Genomic DNA, 22,946 nt, shown 5'->3' with positions numbered 1-22,946 from the left:
AAAACAAAAGCAAAAAACTACATGCAGGACCTGAAATTTTAAAACTACCAGCTTCAGCTGTGGTGTTTCCAGTCTCTGGACAGGTACTTCTGGGTTTCTAGCATCACTAAATGTCCCATATTTCAGCATCAGGAGCCAAGTTCAGCTAAACTCAGTCAAGAAACTCTCAGTGTCAAAGTCTGGGTTTTTACAAGCACTCTGTTGCTCTCAGCCAGTGTGCTCCTCTGCAGATTTGGCGCAGTTTTAACATCAAATCTCAGCTTTTAGATTTCACATGGATATATTTTTTCATTGTCATGGGGAAAAAAAAATTAAAAAATAATTATTTTGCAAGCATTAAACTCCTAGGTGGAAATCAGAAAACAGCATGCTCTGGAATAGCAGTCAGAGCAAGAATAGTTCATACACTCACTTCAGCAACCTGCACATCACAGTGGTGGATACCACACTGCTGATACCCAGCAAGCTCTGCCTCCCTGCATGTCACAGCAATGAGACAGAACCACCCAGCTACAGATGTCCGCACAGCTTTTACCCAGCTAAATACAAGGCTTGTTTTAAAGTTACAATCCATCTCAAGTTCAATATTGAGTCTTGAAGGTTGAAAATAAAGTTAACATTTCCCGGTAAATCAGATTAGGCCAGTTTGGGGGTTTTTAGCTCCCTACACGTTCTAGTTATAAATTTGATTTCCTAAGCCACTTACATTTCTCTTGAAGTCTCCTTGTTTGACTGCTAGACTCAAATTTAATACAATCACTCCCATGTCATCTTCTAAACTGTTAGGATCTTCCAGTTTTAAAACATGCTCAGTAGTTCTACGAGGAAAAAAAAAAGTGCATTTATTGACTCCAGTTCATTACTAAAGGTCATGCTGAGCTGTGCAAATTTCAGCTTCTCATCTGAAATTCCCAATATTGAGTTTAAACATAAATGGGAAACCTGGAGGGTTCCTTCCTAGTTCTGACAAAATACATCACCCTTTTAATAATGCAGCGTGGCATTTATATAGTATGACTTAATACTTGTAACTTTTCTCATGCAGGTACACGCTGAATTAAGTTACTATTATATCCACTTCATAGGGATGAAGAGTGACAGGGAAGCCTCGTTCAGGTGAATTTTCTAACATTAATGGCTAGGATCCTACTCAAAAGACCAGTACTCTGCCTTACTTCTGCCTATATTTAATCTCCCTTTGTGACTCAGTTCCCTCTCTGAAAACAGGAATGCTGGTATTTACCTGCTGGAAACTACCTCACAGAAAAATTCATTGATGTTTCTAGAAATTTGGGTGCAACAGCCACGGGAGCTGTAATACACCCACACAGGGAGAACTACTTTTCTCAAAAAAAAAAAAAACAACACAAAAACAGTTGCACAGCAAGGGAATATAAAAGAGAGAACTAAAACTTGGAATTCCTGGCTTCCAGCTCCACATTGAGACGAAGCAGCAGCAGACAAAAGGCACAGGGTTTGCCTCCACACTAAATCAGGGCCAGATGCAGCTGCCGCGGGGACGGATGGCTGCGGGGGGAGGCTGCAAACAGGGCGCTCGCAGCCAGCCAGGCAAGCTGCTCCCCAGACCAGTTACACACAGAAAAAAGCACCCTGTGCTACGTGGGGCTAAGAAAGGGTCTCAGCCTTCTCCCTGCTTTCTTCTTCCACTTCCATAAATTATTCTGCTGCAGCTCTCCCCAAACAATGCCACATATAGAAACTCTTATTTCTAGACCTGAAATGGAAAGGGGACCTTCTACCAAGCTGTGCTTGTCCAGGTTGGGTCTGAACCAGTACATAATGTTGGATAAAAACATGAGTACAGGATTTATCTCAAGAGACTCCTTGTTTTCCACGTGTGCTCCCCACCCTTCTACCAAAATAAGTGTTCATAAATAGACAAATTCTAAGCCAGAGCAAAAGTGCTTCATGATTTTCCTATGTTTCTCAAATAAGCTGCATTAACAACCTTTAATTAAACAAACATTACCTATTGAGTTCAAGTTCAGTGAGTGCTACAAATGCCGAACCCATGAAGTCTGAAGAGGTTAAATCTCGGTCGTACACCTGGTAGCAAAATAAAATACATAGTTCTAATTTTCATATCATAAAACTAGTTTTATCCCAGCCAATAATAGCACAGATATTTTAAGCCCTTTCCATTTAATTCTGTGTCTGAACGATCAAAGCTTAGATATAATTCAGGGATAATTTTCCATCTCCCTGCTTTAATTTGTATTTTTAACTAAATATTTAAACAGCATTTCGAAAGTATCTTCTTAATATTATGTAAACAGAGACGTGTGTGCTGCTGTGGATCGTGCCTGTTCCCTGATGCTCGGTGCAACAGCGTAATGAAACGCTGCACAGAAATCAGGTACTTCTGGCTACAGATGTTTTAGCAATTAGTGCTCACAACTGGTAGCTTGCAGTTCTGGTAACTGTAATGTTACTCATAATGAGAAAAGGCTTTGCTACTTGTCACGGCTGCATCCCAGGTAATAATTCTGTTCAACTCAGCCAAATGACACTCTTAAAACGTGCTTATGAAACCGCGATGGCTTTCACTGGGTTTGCACAAGCATGGGAAGAATGAGCAGAATTTAGCTCCATCGCTTTAAACACAACCAGGCAAGGAGTTTTATTTCAACTTGGGTTTTTCAGACAGAAAACAAAACAGGCAGGTAAAATCTGGAAAAGACGTATGTGCATTTTTATTTGAAATTGTTGAAACTCTCCAACCAGATCATGTTTTACATTACGCTGCCACAGCGAATAAAAATCAGTACCTTTTAAAAGGAGACAATTGCTTGACAAAATATTTACTCATCTTTCAAAGATCTAAACCCAAAACTTACCTTGATCCAGAGTTTTTGATCGAGGGTCTGTACAGGCAGCACAACAGTCTCATCCCAAACTGGGTTAAGGTTCTTGTAGACCACCTTACTTTTGTAAAGGGTTTTCCCATTCAGTTGAAACTTCACATATGGATCACTTGTACCTGAGATAATGAATAAAAAATTAGCTTAGCACTGCCCCACAATCTTAAATTATATTTAAAAAAAACAACAATAAATAATTGTAAATAGTAATTGCTTATTTTATATATACACGTGTATCCTTAATTACCTATATTAAAATTTCCAGTTCATACAGGAAATCTATTGAACAGAACCAGAAATTTGTTTGAAAGCAGGCAACAAAAATTCTTTATAGCTTGCTTATCTCCACTTATTCTTAAAGAATGTTAGTTATTCTTCAGTAACTTGGTTGATATTTTAATTTAGGAAATTAGGAAACTGAAGCAAGCATGAAGGTCTGTTTACAGGCCAACTACCAACGCAGACAGTGGAAGAGAGAAAATGTGATCCTGTGCCTATGAATATATAAAGACCAAAACCCAAAAGCATTGTAACTTGGATAGGAGCTCCAAGGAAAACAGTAACTAAAGCTAAAATACCCCTCAGGATTTCATCACTGGTGTCACTTGCCAATTTACTTAAAACCAAATTTAAAGCTTCCATGAAAAAGTACTGATATTATTTACCAGCTCTGGATAAAATCATATGCATAATAGAGTCTGTAAAGACAACAGACAGTATTCAGGTAACACATTTTTTAATCCAAGTGGCACAATTTGCCATGGCAATAACATCCCATATTTTTATGGAGCAGATGTCCATGAACAGAGTGTGATGCTTGTGCCACTCGGCAGCAATAGAAAAACTTGCAGCTGTTGAAGGAAAGAAGAGGGAATCAACTTTTTACTATTGTTATTAAACCAGTGGCATTTACACTAACACCAACCGTAGTACAGGACACCAAACAAAAGGGGGAACACAGTACACAAAGGATTTAACTAGGTGGTTGATTTACTAATGTGTGCAGACTGCAAAAAAAATCTCACAAGCTGCAAATAAGGGAAAGAATAAAACTGAGGTGTAGTAGCATATACAATAAACTGATCCCAGGCACCATTTATCCATCATATTAAATATTGTCTGTATTATACCTTATATTTGGAATTAAACTTCCCTCCTAACAGTCCAATTTCATTAGAAGAGTAACAGCTACTGTGACAGTCCTGGCTGCTCCCCAGCCTGCAGTGTGGGCTGCCAACAGGGAAAACCCGACTTCTTCACCAGACTTTACATATTCAAATCCAATCTGAACCTGCCCCTCCCTTCATCAGGACAACCCATTGTAAGATCAGTGCTTAGTCCTGTCAGTAGTTTGGGGAAACAGTAAGAACGTGGAAAAAAAAAATGGATCCATATTTAAACATCTGAAGTTCTGGTCAGTGTTATGTGAAGACGTCTAAGACTTGAGAAAAAAAGTTATGTGTTAGCATCCATTTAGAATTACATGGTACTGTGAAGAACTGTGTCTCTGGGACATATGGAATTATTTTTAAGAATTATAGAAAGTTTTTGTTCTATTTTAATTTCAAAAGGGAAGAGTCATAAAGCCCTGGCCAATTCTGCACATATGGGGTGCTTCATTCACAGAAGGAAAATGTCAGTTGGTTTTCAAATACTACCTGCAGTTGATCTTTTTCCTAAATAGCAATTGCTGAAATCAAGCCCTTTCTGTGAAAACTGCTGAAAAATTTAAAAGATTTTTATTTTCCTTGTCTTCTAAGAAAGAATAATAAGAAGAGCCTGATCCAAAACCAGCAAAGTCAGAGGGCAACTTCTCATTGTTTTCAATGGGTTAGGACTAGACCTTTCCCTAGACTACTTCTCAAAACTATGATTATACCTTTATAAAATATACAGCTTAAAACCAGAACACTTTCCACTAGGAGAGGGAGTAAGTATATAAAATGTAGCCCCTCAATGTGGACAGTAGCCCTCAGATGCTGCAGAATTTGAGAAATAACCATATTGAGCTCTTTGGTATTAGTTTCTTTCAGATCCTTTTAAAAGAAAACAAACAAAACACTAGCTTTTATTTACAGGATAAGCAGGAGCAACCTGTAGTATTAAAAAATGAGTAACAACACTGTCTACAACCTATTCAGTGCATGAAATAGCAGTTGGGTGAAACAACGAAAGCAACTGATTGAAATGAAAGCAGGAAGAGGGTGATGGAGGCAAGTGGGGAATGGCCATAACTCATCTGTTTCTGCTACAGAAAACCCAAAAGTGAGAGCAAAACCTAAAAAGAAAAAGATGAGACAGGGAAAGCAAACAGCCAGCGAGTTCAGTGTTGACAAGTATAAAAGTCCAACCCCTTTCTCCAAGGATGGGAAGCAAGACTATAGCTAAGCAATCATCCCCATTGCATTACTGCTCCAAAAGCTTTCCAGGTCGTCATACAATAAAAGAAAATAAAAGAGGGTGGAGGGCTGCCAAGCACTGCTCATGTGAGCCAGGCTTCAGCAATCGTCTACATATATATAAAAAAATAATGTCTTCCTTTATAGTTACATATGTTTTATAAAGAAAACTAATAAATATAGCTATATAAATATTTGTATAATATATACTATATATTTATATAAAATAACTATTTTATGTAATAGATATTTCTATTAAATAAAAAATGGGGGGGGGGGGGGGGGGGAGGGAGAAAGCTACAATAAAAAGAGGGCCTTTAATTAAATAAGATTGCCACTCTGAGATCAGGCCTTCATGCTTGTCAGCTTACTCTCAAAATAAACATCTCAAACCGGGGCCTCAGTGGTGTCACTTACTCCGGCAAGGCACACTGGGTAATCCCTCGCTGTCTTGACAGCTACATAATGTTCAAACTCTTTCACGGGTGAACGGCGGCACTTGCGCGAGAGAAAATATTAATGCCGGGAATTAATCGAAAGGGGGATGATGGTTTACAAAAGCCAAACAAGGAAAAGGTGTCAAGTTAGTACCGGCGTTAATTGTGAGGGAAAATAATTGCGGAGGGGTGCGGGTTGCGGCGGCGCTCGCCTGTCTGGCTGTCAGAGGGGTAACATCTCAACTAGGCAGGCAGGGGACAGGGGTCGGCGGCTCCCGGATCATACAAATGACGGGCTGACACCTCCGTGCCAGCAAACAGATGGACTTTCACCTCCAGGGCAGGAGCTGGGGCACACCAGGGCTTGGCGGGGTTTGCTGGGGTGGACTTAGGTGGCCAGGAGAGAAATGACGGGGTGGATATGGCACCACAGCCCCTTTTGGGGATTTCAAGGCTTCCCCTAAGTCATTCCTGTTGTGACAACGAAGCTCCTGGTCCTCCCTAGGTCAGTGTGCCCAGTTCTGTCTTTAAGAGGGCCCGGATTGCACCCAGGTGATCAAAATAAGTTAAAAAGGAGATGGAGAATGAGAAACAAGCCAGGTGGACAAGCCCCACCAGATGGGACAAACAGCACAGACTGCAAATTATTAACTGCAATTGAATTCAAGGCTTGAAGCCTTCTGGATTCAAGCTCAGAAAGATGTCTGCAACAATTAAAAGCTATTTCTTAGAGACAATCTACAATCTAGCCAAAAGAACATAACTTTTGTAAAAGTGTCTAGTGATTTTAGAGACTAGCCAGTCTAAAAAGGATATATTTTTTACAAATTTCCATTAAGCATGATAGGCACACAATCATTGTCAGAAGAAGCCAGGCCATTTAAAAAATAAAAAGCTTTTCAGCAGCCGTTTCCAAGTGAAGGCAACAACTTTTAAGCATGTGCACCCGGGCTCTTTTGCAGTGCAAGGACTGAACCTGCTCATCTCAGTCACATCAGCTGCAGCCACATGTCAACGTGGCAATGAAAGGAGACTGATTATTCTTGAAATCATTTGAGAATTTAGCCTGAGAAAAATCCTTCTCTGGTGGGAAAGGCAAGGTATGATGCTTTGAGGTTAATTTAGATGTTATGCAAGACAGGAAGTTTCTCACATAGCAAAATATATGTATAAAATATTTTAAACAGGATTATCTGCTTCTAGCCTAAATCAAACCCAATGAGAATAAAAAGAAAGGATGACCTCTAAAATATCATTCCATCAGCTGGACCTGTTTTCACATTAGAGAAAGATACATTATGCATCACTTCAATAGCGACCCTCTCTTGAATTCATTTCTGTAATAAGCATTTACTTCTATTTTCTTCCACTAACACTAAAAAGCAACGAGTGCAGGCAGAACAAAAGCATCAGCTAAAATATTCACAAGCTCCAGTGAGCGAAAGTTTCTAGGACACAGCAGCAGGAAAGGGTTTAGCAGCCCAAGAAACTGTTAATGGTGTTTTAAAATGGATACTGCTGCCCTCTAGCAGCTACCGAGAGATGGATCACATCAGCTGTGTTTAATACTGCCACACACTTCTTAATTAGAATAAAAACCCCAAAACCAGAAGACCCAATATAATTTCAAGCCACACACTATTTTATAGGAGTAAACTTACTGGAAATATAACATATGAAACAAGTCTTATTACATAAATAAAGAAAAAAGTTACCACCGACTTGCCTTAACATTCTGAAAAATCAAAGAACAGTGTAAAATATAACCTAGACCATCTTAAGCTTTGGTTAAAAAACTAAATTTTAATCTGAAGAAGGAAATGAAGGATTTATTTTATATGCATGTAAAGAATGAATTTCTTAAAATCTTCCTAGAAATAGAATTACTGGAGTTATTTATAAGAAAAGTAAAAGACATTTTAAAATGGAACACACACTTTTCTTTTTAAGTGGAAAACCACTATATTCTTGTAGGCAAATAGCTGAGATCAAGGTTTAAAGGGGAAATCTGGAAGAAAAGTATTCTGCTGGCAGGAATTTTAGCTAATTTTGGAAAGATTTGTGCCTAGCTAGTTTTACATGACCAGATGGAAATGAAACCTTGCTTGGAAACAAGCATCACCAATAGGTTTCAAGTTAAAATAAACCGACAAGCATAAAAAAAAAGGCAAAACAGCAACAAAAAACACCACCACAACCAAAAAACCCCTCCAAACCCAGAAGACCAGAAAAGTGTGAAGATGACAAGGAAAAAAGATGATGGGGAGGGGGAAAGCCTGAACTGTAGAAACTAGAATGAAAGAAGCAAATGTGTCGTGTTCTATGCAAGACTCTTCAGAAACAATGTTTTTAAAAAATTTGAACTAAAATAAACAAACCAAGAAAGAACCCAAGACCAAAACACCATTAGACCAATTGAATGATGTATTGCCAGTTGGGTAAGAACACACAGGAGAGGATGAGGACAGGGCAGAAGCCACTTGGACTTTACTAGCCAGCACTGAGGGCCTTTAGTGTAAATCTTTTTTTATTGGTCTTTGGCCTTAAAAAAATCTCCTTATAGGGGTCTCAGAAGGACCTAGCATGAGCTGTTAACACAGGCAGCTGCCCCCAAGAACCAGCTCTGACAACTGGTGAAGCTTGGTCAGTTTAAAAAACTGGTTATCTACAGTTATCTACAGCTTTCTACCAGAAAAGTCACATGTATTCTCTGGGCCCTGTGTATTCTCTTCCTGTGCTGCCATCCCTGTATTCCTTAATTTAACATTATTTTACCAAAAGTGGTTATGTATATAATGGATTAATTGCTTTTGTTTGTTCTCAATTTTCCTGAGGTTCTTATCTCTATGCCTTCATTTCCCACAGCCAATCAAGGAGGGATACTCACAGGGATCACTGTGTATAAGGCTCTACAAAGTTGCACTTCCAGAAACTGGCCTTGGCATGAGCACTCACAGCACAAGCCCTTGTGCTCAGAGCTACACGGGATTCAGAAAACATCAAAATAATACCCAACATCATTTAAAGTCTTAAGAGTTGCAGATTTGCCATGATTAAGCTTTTCAAAAAGAAGTGTGAAAAGTTGCTTAATACATCTCAATAATAAACCCGAAGGACTAATGATCTAATTGCAGATACCCTGAAAACACAGGAAGTCTAAATTAACCAATGTGTTTGCAGGGAGTGATTCAGCCTAATTGCTCTGAAAATTTGCTGAGAAACACCTAGAACAGCACAAACATCCCTTCCTCCAGCAGCTTGGTACCAGCATGGACCCAGGCAACAGATAGCCCAGAGCTATGTGTGGTGGGCTACTGCAGGTTCATTACTGTTTAAGTTAAAAGAACACATTTTTCTGTCCTCTTTAAATTTATTTTGCCCTTGGCAGACTGAGTTTTGGCACAGCTCACACTGATGTTGGGAACTGCCACACAGCAGAGCAGCACAGCCTCTCTGCCAGCTCCAGGACCCTCTGGCAGTGGGTGATGGTAGATGTGAGAGCAGGTGATGATGTGCCCCGGATGGGGGAGGCAGGATGTACCCAGAAAGGTGACAGTACTTTCTGTACTCCTGCAACCCACCCTGCTCCTTCACATATTCAGCTGTATGATGAGAGGAGAGAAATGAGAGCAAAACCAAAGCGCAGCAACAGGAAGCAACAAGGGAAACCTAAAAGAAATAGAGACATGGCACAAAGATCCTGTAAAAAAATCTAGAGAACACAAGACTGTGTGGAAAAAAAGACAAAATTCAGGCTGGAGCAGCACAGTTGCAGGGGAGGGAGGGAAAAAGGCAGTAATGAGTACACCACTCACCAGCTGATACCACATCCAAAAAATGTATTTCTTGTAACCACATCATTTAACAATTGAAAAAATAGACTCTGAAAGTACAAGATTTGGAAACAGGAAGGGCTTCTCACTCTTACAGGCACTCAAAACCCAATATTTGTTTTCTTACAGTGGTAGAGCTGAGTTTGTCAACTCAAGGAACTTACTTACAGCTGTGCCATCACACTGCTGCTCAGTGTCACAGCATCATCACTGGGCAAAGGTGGCTTGTACAGGTAGCAATGTGGACAGTCAGAGCATCTCAGAGCCATAAGGGACAAGGACATCTCAGATTTCATTAGACTGACTCAAACAAACAGGAGGTATCACCAAGCCCGGTGAAAGTGAACCAGCAAGCAGAAACAGGCTCCAGCCTCTCACAGTCAAAGCACTTGGACCTCAAAGTCACCAGCTTCACAAAAAAAAAAAAAAAAAGGTCCAGTGAGGGCATAAGTCCACTAAGAGTGCAACAAAATTACAGCACTGGTGATTGAGAATGCTGACTACTTTTATTTTTTACACCAAATAAGAAACAGAGTAATTATCCCTTTTCTGCAGAACTACCAGTGCCCCACAAGTATTTAATTAATAAAATAAGCTTTCACTTTCTTACTGCTTATTGTACAAAAACTGCATTGATCACAAGCTCCTTGTCTTCACAGAGACACATCATGTCATCTAGTAATAGTAACACTATAAAAAGTACACAAACCCAAACTTCTGCTGTTGTATATGTACACACAGACCCATAACCTTTGGAGTTTAATTCATCAGTTACAAGAACTAGAAACACAGGTCTTATGCACTGTCTAACATTAGGCACCAAAGGTACATGCAGGTAACATGAAAGCCACTTGCCAACACACCTCACCATCTGTTTAGGCTGCTTCTAATGGAGGACTGAGCTAGACTGTACCCCAAGAGACCGTGAAAAGCAAGTCAATCAGACCTCAAGCCAGCTGACCAAGAGGTAACACCTCTCTCATCCTGCATCCCTAATAGAAGACACTGCAATTTTGACCCCCAGAGGAACTTTTTTGGAGCCCCTCCTCTTTGCACCAGAACAGAGATCCTACTCTAACAGCACAATGCCACCTTGGCTGAGGCACACATTGGGTGCTGCTGTATGGGAGGTTTTTTCTTTCCCCTACACTTGGGGGGAAAAAAAAAAAAAAAGGAAACACCACATCTCAGATATTCTTCTCGCATTGTTTATTGCTGTAAAGTGCTTACACACTTTACAGGGAGGAACAGGGAACACATGCAGCTAAGCCAAACTCTCAGGCTGATGCACTGCATCCCTTCTGTAGAGAGCAGGCACAAGCAGAGAAGCTACAGAAAGTCAGGAACTGGGGAGACAACAGACAAAAAACACACAGTGATGCAAGAGGCAAAAGGTGAAGAGAAAAATAGGAAAGGGCAGATGTTAACAGAGATAAAATTACAGAGGTGGGGAAGGGGGGAAAGAGTAATAATGATCTGGTAAAGTGAAGGAGGAATTTAAATCACACCAAAGGGAACATACCCTGGAAAGAGCAGTGCATAGCGAGTCCAAAAGTCTGCAAAAATACCCGGAAAGTTGGGAAAAAAAGTAAAGTCACATGTTGTTCCCATAGCCTGTGGTTTCCAGCCCAACTACTGCTCACCTTTGCTCAGCCAAGTGTAATTAATTCTTCCTTAATAACTGCTAAGCACATAATGAGTCAATTCAGGGAGAGCCTTGTGAATTTGCTGAGCAGAACCAGGAGTTTCCAGAAAGCCGTTTTCAATGGCAGGAACATCTCTCCTTTGTCACACACCTTACACTTATATGCACTCAGAGATACAGAGTTCTTACATTGGAACAAAACAGAGGCAGAAGGCAAGACTGAACTGCAATGCAAGAGACTTTGCTTGAATTTAAAGCTGATCTTGTTCATCACTTCTTGCCCTAAGAGCTGCTGTAGAGCTGAAACACACAACGCAGCTAAAGCTGCTGCATCCTCGCCCAGCTCTGAACTTGTGGCGTTTAGGGCAGCAACGGAGCCGGCAGCTGAGCGGGGAGCTCCGCGGGACGAGCCCGGCGGGGCTGGTGCCGGTTCCCGGGGCTGGTGCCGGTTCCCGGGGCTGGTGCCGGTTCCCGGGGCTCCCCCGCAGGCTGCGGGAAACGGCCACGAGAGGGCGAGCACGGCCCGGCCGCGGGGCCCCCTCAGCCCCGCTGCGGGGAGAGAACGTGGGGGAAAAGGGGTGAGGACACCAGGCTTGGGTGACAATTTCCTCCTCTTGGAGTAGATGCGGAGCTTCCCCCCGAGGACATGTAAACTGGTGGGTTTGATGACTGCTTTGAGATTTATTTTTTTTACAGAGCAATGCTGATATTGTAATAACTGAATATTACATCTTCGAAAAATTACAAAACTGATATCGGCTACAGATGCTGGGATACTCTTCTCAGCCGGTGGTTTTCATGTGAACATCTCGTTATTTAACGTATAGCACACTCCACGTGGTATTTGCTATGACCAGCAGGTCGAGGGAGGTTGACCAGAGAAATCGTGGAGGCTTTATCCCTGGAAGTGTTCAGGGGCAGGCTGGATGGGGCTTTGAGCAACCTAGTCTAATAGAAGGTTCCCAACACGTTAATGAGGACAACTCTGCTTTCAGCCCAAGCCGCAGCCTGACTCGCAGGACCCGCTGGCTGCTGCCGACCTTCCTATACTCAGATTGTTTGGAGCAGGCTGGTACAGCCCAGCACAGCCCAGCAGCTCTACCTGGCACCATGGTGGAGGGAGAAGAGGGAAGTTGCAATCTCCTGGCTCACAAGTTCCCTCTGAGATTTTTGACACTGGAGAGATGAGCAAAGCTGACAACTTCCCACTTTTAAAAGCACAGTGGTTGCATGTCAGGCCTGAGGGTCACACAAAGATCCTAAGTAACCAGTACAACAGCAGAGACCTATCAAAATGTGCATCAGGGCATCAGCAGCATACTGCTTTTCTGAGGAAACACCACTACAACATGATGGTGACTGAAGAATAATCATTAAGTCACTATTCCCCCTGTTCCCAGTGTCTGTGAAAAAAACCCAAAACAACAAACCAATAGCAGGAATTTTATTGAATGATGCATGACATCATATAGTTTACTAAATGAGTGGTAATTGACCACAAAGCAGAGACCCACCAAAATGCTTTTTTTCCCCCCTTGCTTATGCTGTTTTACTGTGTTGTCCAATGCTTCACTAAGACAAGCATTTACTTTCTTACACAGCCTAGAGAAAACTATACTTTGTCTTCTTCAGAAATACTTCTCTGCTGGAATTGCTCATTTATAGCATCTTTTTCATATAAGCAGCTGGATGTGTCCTGGCTTGTGCAGCTTGCAAGCAAATCTGATTAACTGCTACACTGTTAGGAAAGACATGCTCTTGCTTAAAGATCTTAATCTAAGTATTCATTTACTCCTTCGAAAAGCTGGGAGCTGGGAAGAAAAACAAGCATATACTTGGCCAAGAGTTACAGTTTGATGAAGATATGAAAAACCAGCATGGAATAAGTTAACTGAGATAACAGAGAAGGGAAATCCCAACAAGAAGCACTTCATGTGGGGAGGTTTCTAAATCCATACAGGTCCCTCCAGATGCAAACCTTCAAAGGCCTTCAAGCCGTGCAACTTTATTTTCTTTAAAACTCTATGAATAAACCTTACTGTTCTATCACAAGAAAGAAATTGCTCATCTACTTTGCAATGCAAAAATTATTAGAATTGTCTCCTCATGCATAAGAAAAGTGAAATAAAGTGAATAAATCTAAACTGCAGAAAGACTGGACATATGGAAGAGCACTCGGACAGGTTCAGATCAAAGGTCCTGGAGCAGCAGTTGCTGCAGAGCCCTACAAGCCTCTGCTGGGCGCTCAGCAGGACAGCTCTTCCCTCCACAACAAGCGGAGAAACTACTGCCTGGCAGCTTGTAGGCACTTTTACTCCCTGTTGCAACAGCCTGAAGAGTCAGACTAACAGCAGGCACTTTCACAGTTTTTCTAGGAATTCCCCAAATCTTTACCAATCTGTTTGATATATAATTGGTAATTTTTCTTTGGCTTTTTGTCATTTTTTTTTTTAAGCGTTGTCCTCTTCAGGCTACATCCCACATTACAGGGGATTGTTGGCTTACAGCCCTGCTCCCATGCTTTCCCTTTTATTAAAATCTTGGTAAATAACCCCAAAAAGCACTCCTAGAATAGCTCCATCTTTTAACAAATTTCAAAATACTTTTTGATTTTGTTTTTCTTAAGCTCAAATAGAATTTCTTGAGATGAATGACTCCACAGTTCCTGAACACACACAGATGCCAAGTGCAGCCAAGGCAGTGATTGCAGCTGTGCAGTCAGGCAGAAGGAGCAGTAGGCAGAGCACAGCTCCCTCCCCCTGTATCTAAGGTGGATAAACCAAATCATTGAATGTTCTCACCCAGGCAAAGACACAAGGTAATGACTTGTTCCTTCAGAGATAAGAAAATAAGCCAACTGCTACCAAACTGAAGTGAGGGGAGAGCCACGTGAATTTGGAAGAAAAGCAGCTGAAAGGTGGGGCTCACCACAGCGATCTCTGATAACCAGGTTCCGTCCTTCCTTCAGGTGGATGGTCAGCAGGTAGGCAAAGGGACTGGGCAGGTCACTCAGGCAATCATTTGCTTCCTCTAGAGCCTAAGAAGAACAAAGAAATCAGTCACCACTGCACACCTCCTGAAGCAACCGTGAACGAAGCAGGTGTGCTCTCAGTTTTGCAGAGACAAAGTTCTTGGCTTCCCTTAGGGCAATCCTTTACAGGAAGAAGAAAAAAAAAAAAAACACAACAAAATAATCCACCACATTTCTTTACCAGGCTTTGTGTTTTGGTTTGGTTTTTTATTATTTGGTTGGGTTGTTGGTTTTTTTTGATGGTTGAACTCAAGAGGTCCTTTCCAACCATGACGATTCTGGGATTTAAATGATCAGCATCAGGCACATTCAGCAAAGGAAGGGGTAAAATTGGGAGGTTTGTACCCGAATATGGGTGGTAATAAGAATCAAATGCATGCCCAGGTTTTCCAAATCCTACCATCTTCCTGCATTTTTTTTTCCCCTGAGCTGTTTATAGTGCTTTCAGGGAACATTTCAAGATGAAAGGGACCCATAAGGATCATCAAGTCCTTTTGTACTCATCTGATGAACTCACCAGGACTGTGTTTCATATAGCTACTGATAGGATGGAATTTCTTTACACTTTACTCATTTACTAGGAATGCTAGTGGTAAAGTTTTGAGGTATCAAACTCAAGAGAAGTCTTGTTCCTCAGAGATGCTACCAGGGTTACACACTTCAACAGGAGCAGCAGCATCCAGTCAGCACAGCTGGTGAAAACAGCCTGTCCTTATTTGATTCCAGTTTGTACACAGGGCTGCTACTTCAGTATTTATGCTGATGCTCTCAGCAGTGACCAGTGCATCATGGAAGTTATAGAAGACTTAAAAAAATAACCCAGAATATTCAGGTATATTAAAACATTAGCAACTGCTTTAGACTACCAAACAAAACAAAACAATAGCAAATAAAAAAATCCAAACAAGCAAAAACCCAACAATAACAAAAAAAAAAAAACCCAAAACACTAAACAAACCAAAAACCCAACAAATAAAAACCACCACAGTGGAGAAATCCATGGACAGCTTCTTCACTTGCTGGGTTTTTTAGTTTGTAAGAAGCAAAGAATCTAAACCTAAAATAAATTCTTCTGATCAAGTTTCAAAATGTTTTTAAATGAAAGGACTTACCAGTTGATCATCAAAAATTTGAGATGATATGGAAGAGTCTAGATCCATTTCTCCACATGGGTACTGTGAAAGTAGATGCAATTAATTAGACAACAGTAATATAGGGATCAAGAAAATATTCATGCATACATGTAACCAGTGAAATTCTTTTACTTCTGCTTAGAGAACCTTCCTCTCTGTAATTCAAAGTACATTTCTTTTTCCTGTTTTACAATAACTGCACTAAGTCTCTTGAGTCTAATCTAAAAATAAGTGTCTGCTTCCAGCTATTGCAATAAATTCTTCTCCTCCCCCGTAGAGACCTGTGCTTTCAGTGCTGCAGGTCCTTACTACAGACTCTTCTGATGCCTGAAGGTTATTGCACTTGGTGTCTTAGCAGTGTTGCAATGCTGGCCCCCAATCCCGAGAAGAATTTTATTTGTCGAATCTCCAAGTGTCCTCACTAATACAAAATTAAAAATACCAGAAGTGGCAACAGCAGCAATACCCAGGGGTGGGAGAGCAGGTAGGCAAGGTCCAAGCAAAGGTTTTCTGACAGGGGGTGCAAAAAAAGCTCAAGAAAACACAGTTAAAGAAATGGTCAAAGGGAAAGGGGAAAAGAGATGTTGAACACATGCTCCCCCACACTTTTGGCAGTAACTGAAAGACCCAAACAATTTGTATCTAGTTCCCAGTGTAAGAGAGGAAGTAAAAAAATTCTTTCTAAATACTGACTCATCCAGAAACTTGAGGCTGTGGTGACACAGCATTTAGACTGGACAAACAGAAGGGATTCACTGGTCGAGACACCTCTGATGCTATTTTGACTGCTCCAATAGTCTTTGGTCATCATTTTAGCTGAAGAGGACCCACATGCCTAGGCAAATCTTTTGGCCTAATGGCAGAGCAAACACTGCCCACTCAAATACCAAGATTTGTGCTAAGAAGAACCTGTCTACAGAAATGCACAAAAGGTGGAATTCGATCCTCCTGTGAAAATGTTATGTGCAATATGGTAACGCCCCAGTCTCTCAGGTGAGATTTGCATTGTGTGGAACACTGTACAAACATAGAACCAGAGATCATAAATCTTAGAGATGTTGATATGCTGAAATAAACGTTCTTTTCTGTAACTCCTCTCCTCTTCCACCCCCCAAACACATACATTGCATATCAGGAAGTACAGTCATCCAGCATTGCAAGTAAAATTTCACTTGCATGACAGACAAAATTTAACATTACAGTTCCCACAGTAATCGTAACCTGGCCATCTTGCAAAAACACATTAAAGGTAGAAAAATTATCATCATAAAAAGCAGCAGAAGAGTTTTCTTGCACAACAGAGCTGAATTACAGGTGCTAGGGGAACCCTAACTTTGAATTTCCTGCCTAGTATGCATAAAATCTCACTTGTGTGCATTAAACCCACGATTTCTCATAGTCTCTGGCTTCACACGAATCTCCTTCAGGCATTATCATTGACACTTATAATGGCTTCTCTTAACAGCTTATTTTACATGGCATAAACACGGTATTGGGTGAGCTGGGCAGAGAAGAACCTAATGAGGTTCAACAAGGGCAAGTGTAAGGTCCTGCACCTGGGGAGGAAAAACCCCATGCACCGATATAGGTTAGGGGTGGACCTGCCATTCTGAGGAAAAGGATCTGGGAGTCCTGGTAGAGAATAAATTACCCATGAGCCAGTAACGTGCCCTTGTCAAGGGCAAGAAGGCCAATGGAATCCTAGGTTGCATACAGAAGAGTGTGGCCAGCAGGTTGAGGGAGGTCATTTTTCCCCTCTACTCTGCCCTGGTGAGGCCACATCTGAAACATTCCAGTTCTGGGCTCCCCAGTTCAAGAGAGACAGGGAACTACTAGAGACAGTCCAGTGGAGGGCAACAAAGATGACTGGGGGATTTGGAGCATCTCCCTTTTGAGGAAAGGCTGAGGCTCTTTAGCCTGGAGAAGAGAAAGCTGAAGGAAGACCTTATCCAAAGGGGGAGTGCAAGGAGGATGGAGCCAGACTCTTTTCAGTAGTTCCCTGTGACAGGACTAGGGGCAACAGGCACAAGCTGGATGAGAGGAAGTTCCATCTAAATATGAAAAAAAAAAAACTTATTTATTTTGAGGGTGACAGAACACTGGGACAGGCTGCCCAAGGAGGTTGTGGAGTTCTCTTCTCTGGAGATACTTAAGACCCCACACGGATGCAGTCCTGAGTAATGTGCTCTAGGAGATCCTTCTTTAGCAAGGGAATTGGACTAGCTGATCTGTAGAGGTCCCTTCCAACTCTGACAGTTCTGTGAGAATAAAATAACAGTATTGAAATTATAACATTAAAACAGTACCCTCTCTGTTGGCCTGATAGCATTGATAGTAAAATATTGCCCTCAAAGTTATGATTTTATATTTATTCTACCTTCTTTGCTTGCATTACATCAAGAGATTTTGAACAAAGATTATAATTTTAAATAAAAAACTTGGTTTTTTTTAATTTTATCTCTATATAATGTAAATTGCTAATTTCTATGTAGCTAATTCAATGAGATCATTGAATATAGATAAATTCCCTGCTGAAAATATGGTCCTGAAATCTTGATTTTATTTAACTACTGTGATGGTTCTGAACTTCAAAGAATAAACAAGTGGCCACATCCACCAAGCAGGTGATAGTCTCAAACGTATCTCTACAACAACGTATCCAATAAGAGTATATAGATTAATATATATATATAAAGATAAATAAAATGTTCCCTCAGACAAGATTTACAACCTCTTATCTTCTCTTGTTTTCTGTGAAAGAGTGATTGCAAATACAAGGGCACCGAGTGCATCAGTAATGTGACAAGGCTATGGTTTGCCACTGACTCAGTGGAAGGTGTCAGTAAGAAGATAAAGAAGTGTCATTCAAGTACTTCAGCAATGACATGTGACCACAGACAAAACCCAACTGCAAAAAGTGGCATTAATGGTGCCCTTTGCAACCTGAGTCCACCAGGGAGGGCGGGTTCAATGCAACTGCAGCTGCTCCTTCGCCCTTCAAGTTTGCCTTGCTGGGCTGTGATGGAGAACAGATGAAGTAAGTCTCTTAGCAAATGAAAGTGCAGTGCCTGTGGCAAGAGCCTTCCCTGAAGACACATGCTCTGACAGTGAGAACTCTATACGGCAAGGCAGATGACTGTAAAAACCACAAGCCCACATTGAGCTCAAGCATGAGGCTCAGAAAGTATCTGATAATATTGGGTGACCAAAGATAATCAGGAAATGAGTAGGTAGCATGTGACAAGCAATTCAGGGGGAAAAAAGCTCAACCTACATTTCTGCTTTTTTTAGTTTGTTTTGTTCCAGGGATCTGCCTTCCTTCTGATTTACCTCAGTGATCAGTGAGCGATGCTCACTAAAGAATGATGTGAGCTATTGTGCTCCTGACAGCAACCCCACCCAGAATTAGGAGACCAACAACTTCTGCAATAAGCTTTCTCCATCCAAAGTACACGGAGTGTACTGTAGCTGTTCACTGAAGTACACAAAAAGCTGAATATTGAAGTGTTTACCAAATTCAGCTTTGAACATAATTCACATTTACATTTATTCAGTACTCTTTACCTATTTCTACTTTGCTTTGCTTTATCCTCTACTCTGTGTGCTTTAGAAAAAAAAATCTTTCTATATTATAAAGTTGTAACTGGAGGCAGATTTTAGGAAGGAAGGTAGGATATTCATATAGCAATATGATTTGGTAGAAAAGTACATAGTAAGTTCTTTATACACACAAGCACGTACAGAAATAGACAATTTGGGAAACTTAAATGCAGGTACCTCCTTCTCCTGAAGCACTTCCTGTGCTCCAACTCAAAGCAGGATTTAGGATTAACTTCAGTGTTGCTGCAATAAATTGAAGTTAGAGCTTCTGCTCTACAACAGCAGGAAGGAACTGTTGTGTCATTAAAACGATCTGTAAAAACTAAAATGATGTGTTCGTAATGTCCAATCTACCATATATTGGGTGAGTTTCTACAACTTGTGAGTAAAGTTTAATCACAGAAACAAAATTACATACTATTTCATCTATTTTTCTTAAGCAGACCTCTGAATAATGGTGCACTCCAACAAGGTGAAGCCAATGTGCTAAGAATTTAGCAACACTGAACTGGAAGTGATGGTCAGTGACTACCAGGCTGATACTCTGCATCACAACAGACTTGGAACTAACACTGCTTTGAAGAGAACACACAGGACTGCAGAACAAGGAGCTCTGTATCAGAAAGGACCATTTTCCCCACAGCAGCACTACTCATCATTTTGAACATGCTGTTAAAAAATGTGAATTAACATGTGAAAACACCACTCCCAAAGGACAACTTCAAACCAAAACATGTTTTCCATTTTTGCATCTCAGATGACTAAGAAAAGCAGCTACCCTAACTGTTGCACCTACATTATGGGGAACAGGCCTCAAAACAAAGTTTAAAATCTAACATTTCCAATGAAAACTCAACAGGAGGATTTTTTAATTCCATAAACCAAAAATATATCCCTGAAAACATTCAAAGTCAGGTTGAACAGGGCTCTGAGCAACCTGATCTAGTTGAAGATGTCCCTGCTCACTGCAGGGAGGTTGGACAAGAGGACCTTCAAAGGTCCCTTCCAACCCAAACCATTCTATGATTCTGTGATACCCCTGAAGATGATGCTGCACATTCACTGTTCTCCATCACATGCTTGTTTTGGTTAATTCAAGGATCAAGCAGAGTTCACCTCGCTCACTCATTGTCTGTCACCTCTTGACTTCAGCTGAGTCTTGAGTGGGTGGATGGTAACCTGAGTTTGCTATACAGCAACCCTGGTAAAGCTTTATTAACTAAAAAGAATAACTATGGCAAAGGCATCAGCAGCACATTTTGGAGCTCAGAGGGATGCAACAACTTCTGACTTAAGCAAGCAATTCCAACAAAACTGAGAAATCTGAAGTATCACAACCTTGCCAGAAGAAAAAGAATGGAGGGCGGTTATTTTGCAGCTCCAGGTCATGAATGGTTTATGCTTATTCTTATCCCCCAGTCATTACTTGCCCCCTCCTCCTCCCCTTTATAGCCCAGACAATTCAGGAGAAGCACAACAAGCCTGAGTCCAGCTGATGCCCAAGCACCCACCTCTGCCCCCTCATCGGTCAGCGTGGTGCTCAGGCGGGCTCTCTGCAGCAGCTCAAAGAGGTCATCACTGGATTTCCTCTTCCCCTCAGACGTGGGGCTGCCCATGACCTGCATGTCCGGGTGGGTGGCTGTCCCCTCTGTGCACACCCCCTGCTGCTGTGGTGCCCACGGCCAGTCCTCTCTTGCCAGCCTTACTGAAGCACATCTGCTCTTCAGAGACCTGGAGAAGCTCTTGGGGGAGCAGTTTGACAACACCTGAGTACTTGAATAAGTCGTTTCTTCTTCCGTAAGAGTTTCCACCTCCAGCATGTCAGGCACCGACACACTGAGGCGTCGGTCCAGGGAGTGGACCTTCCTCTCCACCATTTTGCTAGACCTCTTCTTCGTCTTCTTCACACTTAGGTTTTGCAAGAAGGGTCTAGTTTTCTGTTTCAGCGAACCCCAGACGGATGGTTTATCCAAGTCCATTGTTGCAAGGGGAATCTCAGCAATGCCTCCTGCATGAAATGGCTTCAGCAGCTCCCAGGGTGACTAAAAGGAACGTAGGAAGAAGACAAGTCAATCAAGAAAGTGAACAGCCGCTGAAGACCATGATTCATGTCTCATCCTCAAACTTCCAGGCACTTTTCTAAACAGTTAAACCAAAGCATACCACAGTGGTAAGTGCTTCCAAATACAATCTGGTGGGTAGGTTTGATTACTTAGGAAGCAAACAGCCAGAACAAGTATTTAATCCTACACTAAAATGCAATGTCTGCCCACTACTTTATGATTGCTAAGAGGAAACATCATATTCCTTCTGCTAAGTCCATATTTGCAACAAATTTGAGATTTGTCCAATTTGAAACTGTTTCTGTATAAAACTTACTGATGGGATTCAAATTGTGATAACGTTAGTACACAAAGAAGTGCTGGCAAAGCTGGCACCTTCATCTCTGCTGATGCTTTTCCAGTCTATACGGGGTTTTTTCAGCTATTTCCTAGGCTACGTGGATTCTTACACAACATGTTAGCAAACAAGCACAACACAAAAAACAGCTCCACAAACCAAGTACCTGAAGCTGAAAAGGACACATAGGACACGTGAAATCCCAGCTGAGACCCCAAAACACTCCCTTATGGTAATTCACTGCCAGTAAAAGTCACCAATGCAGAATTAGTTTTCCTTATAAAGAAGGAAAGGCAATTCAGAGAAAATGAGGATGGATGGATCACTTCCAGATTTTTTAAATCTAATGATCTTTGAGCAATTCATACTGAGCATTTATACAGCAGGGAAGGACAATAAATAAAAGAGCCAAAACAGAATCACTCACTGTATCTGCATTGTAAGGGAGAGGTCAAACGGACACCTCTTCTGTGCACAGATATATCCTCAAGGACAATGTCTTTTCTGGTTAGCAGCTGAGCAACCATCCTTATTCTGTAAGACAGTGACAGTCAAATCATCATCTAAACTCAGTGAAAAAACCTGATGAAACCTGCAGATTTACAGTCCCAAAGACACACCCACAGAGCTTGTAGCTTATACCTATATCCTTAGAAATACATACCATTAACTACACAACTGCTGCTTCCCAAACTCATAGCACATTTCCATTCTAATGTTTGCACAGTTGACAAAAAATTACTTTGCTCAGTTTTCCTGATCACTAGGGAAAATGACAGAAGGGGCAATAGAAATGCAACTGTTGGATTAACCCAGACAGAGAAATCACTGTCTGCTTTCAAAGTCAATTCTTACATTCTGTAATGTGAATGAGATTAAATAGTCGGTTACTTCATAATTTAAATAATTTTATGACTAACTCGTAGAGTGTTTGGACATCTACAAAAATTCTTTAACTGTTTATAAAGCTACACAACCCTCCTCTCATTTATACTGGTATATAAATTAATAGTATCAGCATCATTATATTACATACAAAAAAATTAGCTTCAGTGGCATTACATGCATTCTCAAGGCAGTAACAAATTTTGCCCCAATAGGAAGGTGCACTAGAGATATATCAGCTAAAAACAATATTTTCACCTCTTTCTGCAGAAGTCAAACCCAACATCAAAGTGCCCATGGACTCCCACAGCATCACTGAGAAGCAATAATTTTCTGAACCTCACAGAGAGGAATCTGAGGCACACAAAGGCACTGTGGGGCTTTCTTTTCTCACTGAACTTGAGGTGAAGTGCAAGATGATCAGATTTTCAGAGGGAGGAGAAAAGAAATAAATGCCAACTCTAACACACTTGATGGGAAGGCTGGAATGCCTGTTTTGGAGCAGCACTTCATGCACTGTGGAAGCTCACTGGAGACATGGCTGAATTTATTCTCATTAGCTGACAGATTTGAGCTTGGGCTCTTCCCTCTTTCAATAAAAACTTGACAAGGCAACCACAGGCTTCCTTGGTAGCACTACATCACATGCCAAGTAATAGAAATTGTTAGGCTAAACACATTTGCACAAGACATTATGAAAT

General features: G+C 41.2%; 1 protein-coding gene across 1 annotated transcript in view; it reads right to left on the bottom strand.

The window, feature by feature from the left end:
- The window catches only part of MCTP2 (multiple C2 and transmembrane domain containing 2), a 101,415-nt gene extending 80,455 nt beyond the window's left edge, over positions 1-20,960 (bottom strand). The window contains exons 1-6 of the mRNA XM_051628613.1: positions 20,472-20,960; positions 15,340-15,402; positions 14,125-14,233; positions 2,859-3,001; positions 1,991-2,067; positions 707-818 (exon numbers count right to left, since the gene is read on the bottom strand). Of these exons, the coding sequence (XP_051484573.1) occupies positions 707-818; positions 1,991-2,067; positions 2,859-3,001; positions 14,125-14,233; positions 15,340-15,402; positions 20,472-20,939 (972 nt within the window). The 5' untranslated portion in view covers positions 20,940-20,960. The remainder of the gene's footprint in view (positions 1-706; positions 819-1,990; positions 2,068-2,858; positions 3,002-14,124; positions 14,234-15,339; positions 15,403-20,471) is intronic.
- Positions 20,961-22,946: the final 1,986 nt, after the last annotated feature.

The sequence above is a fragment of the Apus apus genome, chromosome 10 (genome assembly GCF_020740795.1).
Source record: "Apus apus isolate bApuApu2 chromosome 10, bApuApu2.pri.cur, whole genome shotgun sequence".
In the NCBI taxonomy this organism is placed as follows: Eukaryota; Metazoa; Chordata; class Aves; order Apodiformes; family Apodidae; genus Apus; species Apus apus.
This window is presented reverse-complemented; position numbering and strand designations above follow the sequence as displayed.